Genomic DNA, 844 nt, shown 5'->3' with positions numbered 1-844 from the left:
ATACCGAACATCTCTCTCCTTTTTCTTTCGAATCTATCACAGTCGACGAGTAAGTGTTTATGGTTTGCATTTCGTTCGTTTCACAGGTACAGTTTCCGTTTTCTTTTACCCCCATTTTATACAGGTGGTAATTGAGCGGTGCATGTCCCGTCAATACGTAAGTAAGGATTCTCGAGTCTCCGCGGTTCATTTTCAGAATCTCTTTGGCTCTTCCCACATTTATTTCGCCTATCATTTCTCTTCCCTGTCTGCATGTCGTTGTGTTTGACCATCTTTCTTTTAGTCTGGCAAGCGAGAATCTTTTCAATTCAACTTTTAAAGTCTGCATATGGTACCGGCAACCAGGGTTCTAATCCCGGTCTTTTCTCTTCTACTATAATTTTTGCCAATCTGTCTGCTTCTTCGTTACCCGGTATTCCTCTATGACCTGGGCACCAGCATAAGACCACCCTTTTGTTTACCGATGCTAATTCATTTAGTCGGTCGAAGCATTCCAGTGCTATCACGGATTTATAGCATGATTTTTCCATCGTTTTGATTGCCGCTTGGCTATCTGTGAAAATAACTATATGATCATGTTTTATATTTCTTTCAATTAGATCTTCTGCACACCGCATAATCGCTATGACCTCAGCCTGGTAGACTGTGGCAAATCTGCCCAGGTATTCAGATTTACCATTTGTCAGTCCATCGGAGACCCAGGCACAGCCTGTTTCTCCCTTGTCGTCCTTACTTCCGTCAGTAAACCATGTGTTCCAGCCATTGAATCTGTACGGTCTACCGTTTTTCCATTCGCTTCTCATAGGAATATCTGTTCGAAACTTTCTGCCGAATCTGTAAGTTA

General features: G+C 42.3%; 1 protein-coding gene across 1 annotated transcript; it reads right to left on the bottom strand.

The window, feature by feature from the left end:
* Positions 1 to 287: 287 nt before the first annotated feature.
* LOC113464351 (uncharacterized) lies at positions 288 to 838 on the bottom strand. The gene is made up of 2 exons (XM_026813604.1): positions 677 to 838; positions 288 to 553 (listed from the first exon to the last, which is right to left on the bottom strand). The coding sequence occupies exons 1-2, from the start codon at positions 801 to 803 to the stop codon at positions 309 to 311; spliced, it is 372 nt and encodes a 123-aa protein (XP_026669405.1). The 5' UTR covers positions 804 to 838; the 3' UTR covers positions 288 to 308.
* Between the last annotated feature and the right edge of the window lie 6 nt (positions 839 to 844).

Source organism: Ceratina calcarata, unplaced genomic scaffold, assembly GCF_001652005.2.
Source record: "Ceratina calcarata isolate Rehan_Ccalc_2016 unplaced genomic scaffold, ASM165200v1 scaffold340.2, whole genome shotgun sequence".
Classification (NCBI taxonomy): Eukaryota; Metazoa; Arthropoda; class Insecta; order Hymenoptera; family Apidae; genus Ceratina; species Ceratina calcarata.
Note: the sequence above shows the minus strand (reverse complement) of the source record. Positions and strands in the feature narration are given on the sequence as shown.

Bases quoted from the DNA above. Each gene is read 5' to 3' on its own strand.
- LOC113464351 (XM_026813604.1), bottom strand. From the start codon at position 803: ATGAGAAGCGAATGGAAAAACGGTAGACCGTACAGATTCAATGGCTGG. The intron at 554-676 runs GTAAATCTGAAT...TTATTTTCACAG, and splicing joins CTCCGATGGACTGACAAATG to ATAGCCAAGCGGCAATCAAA.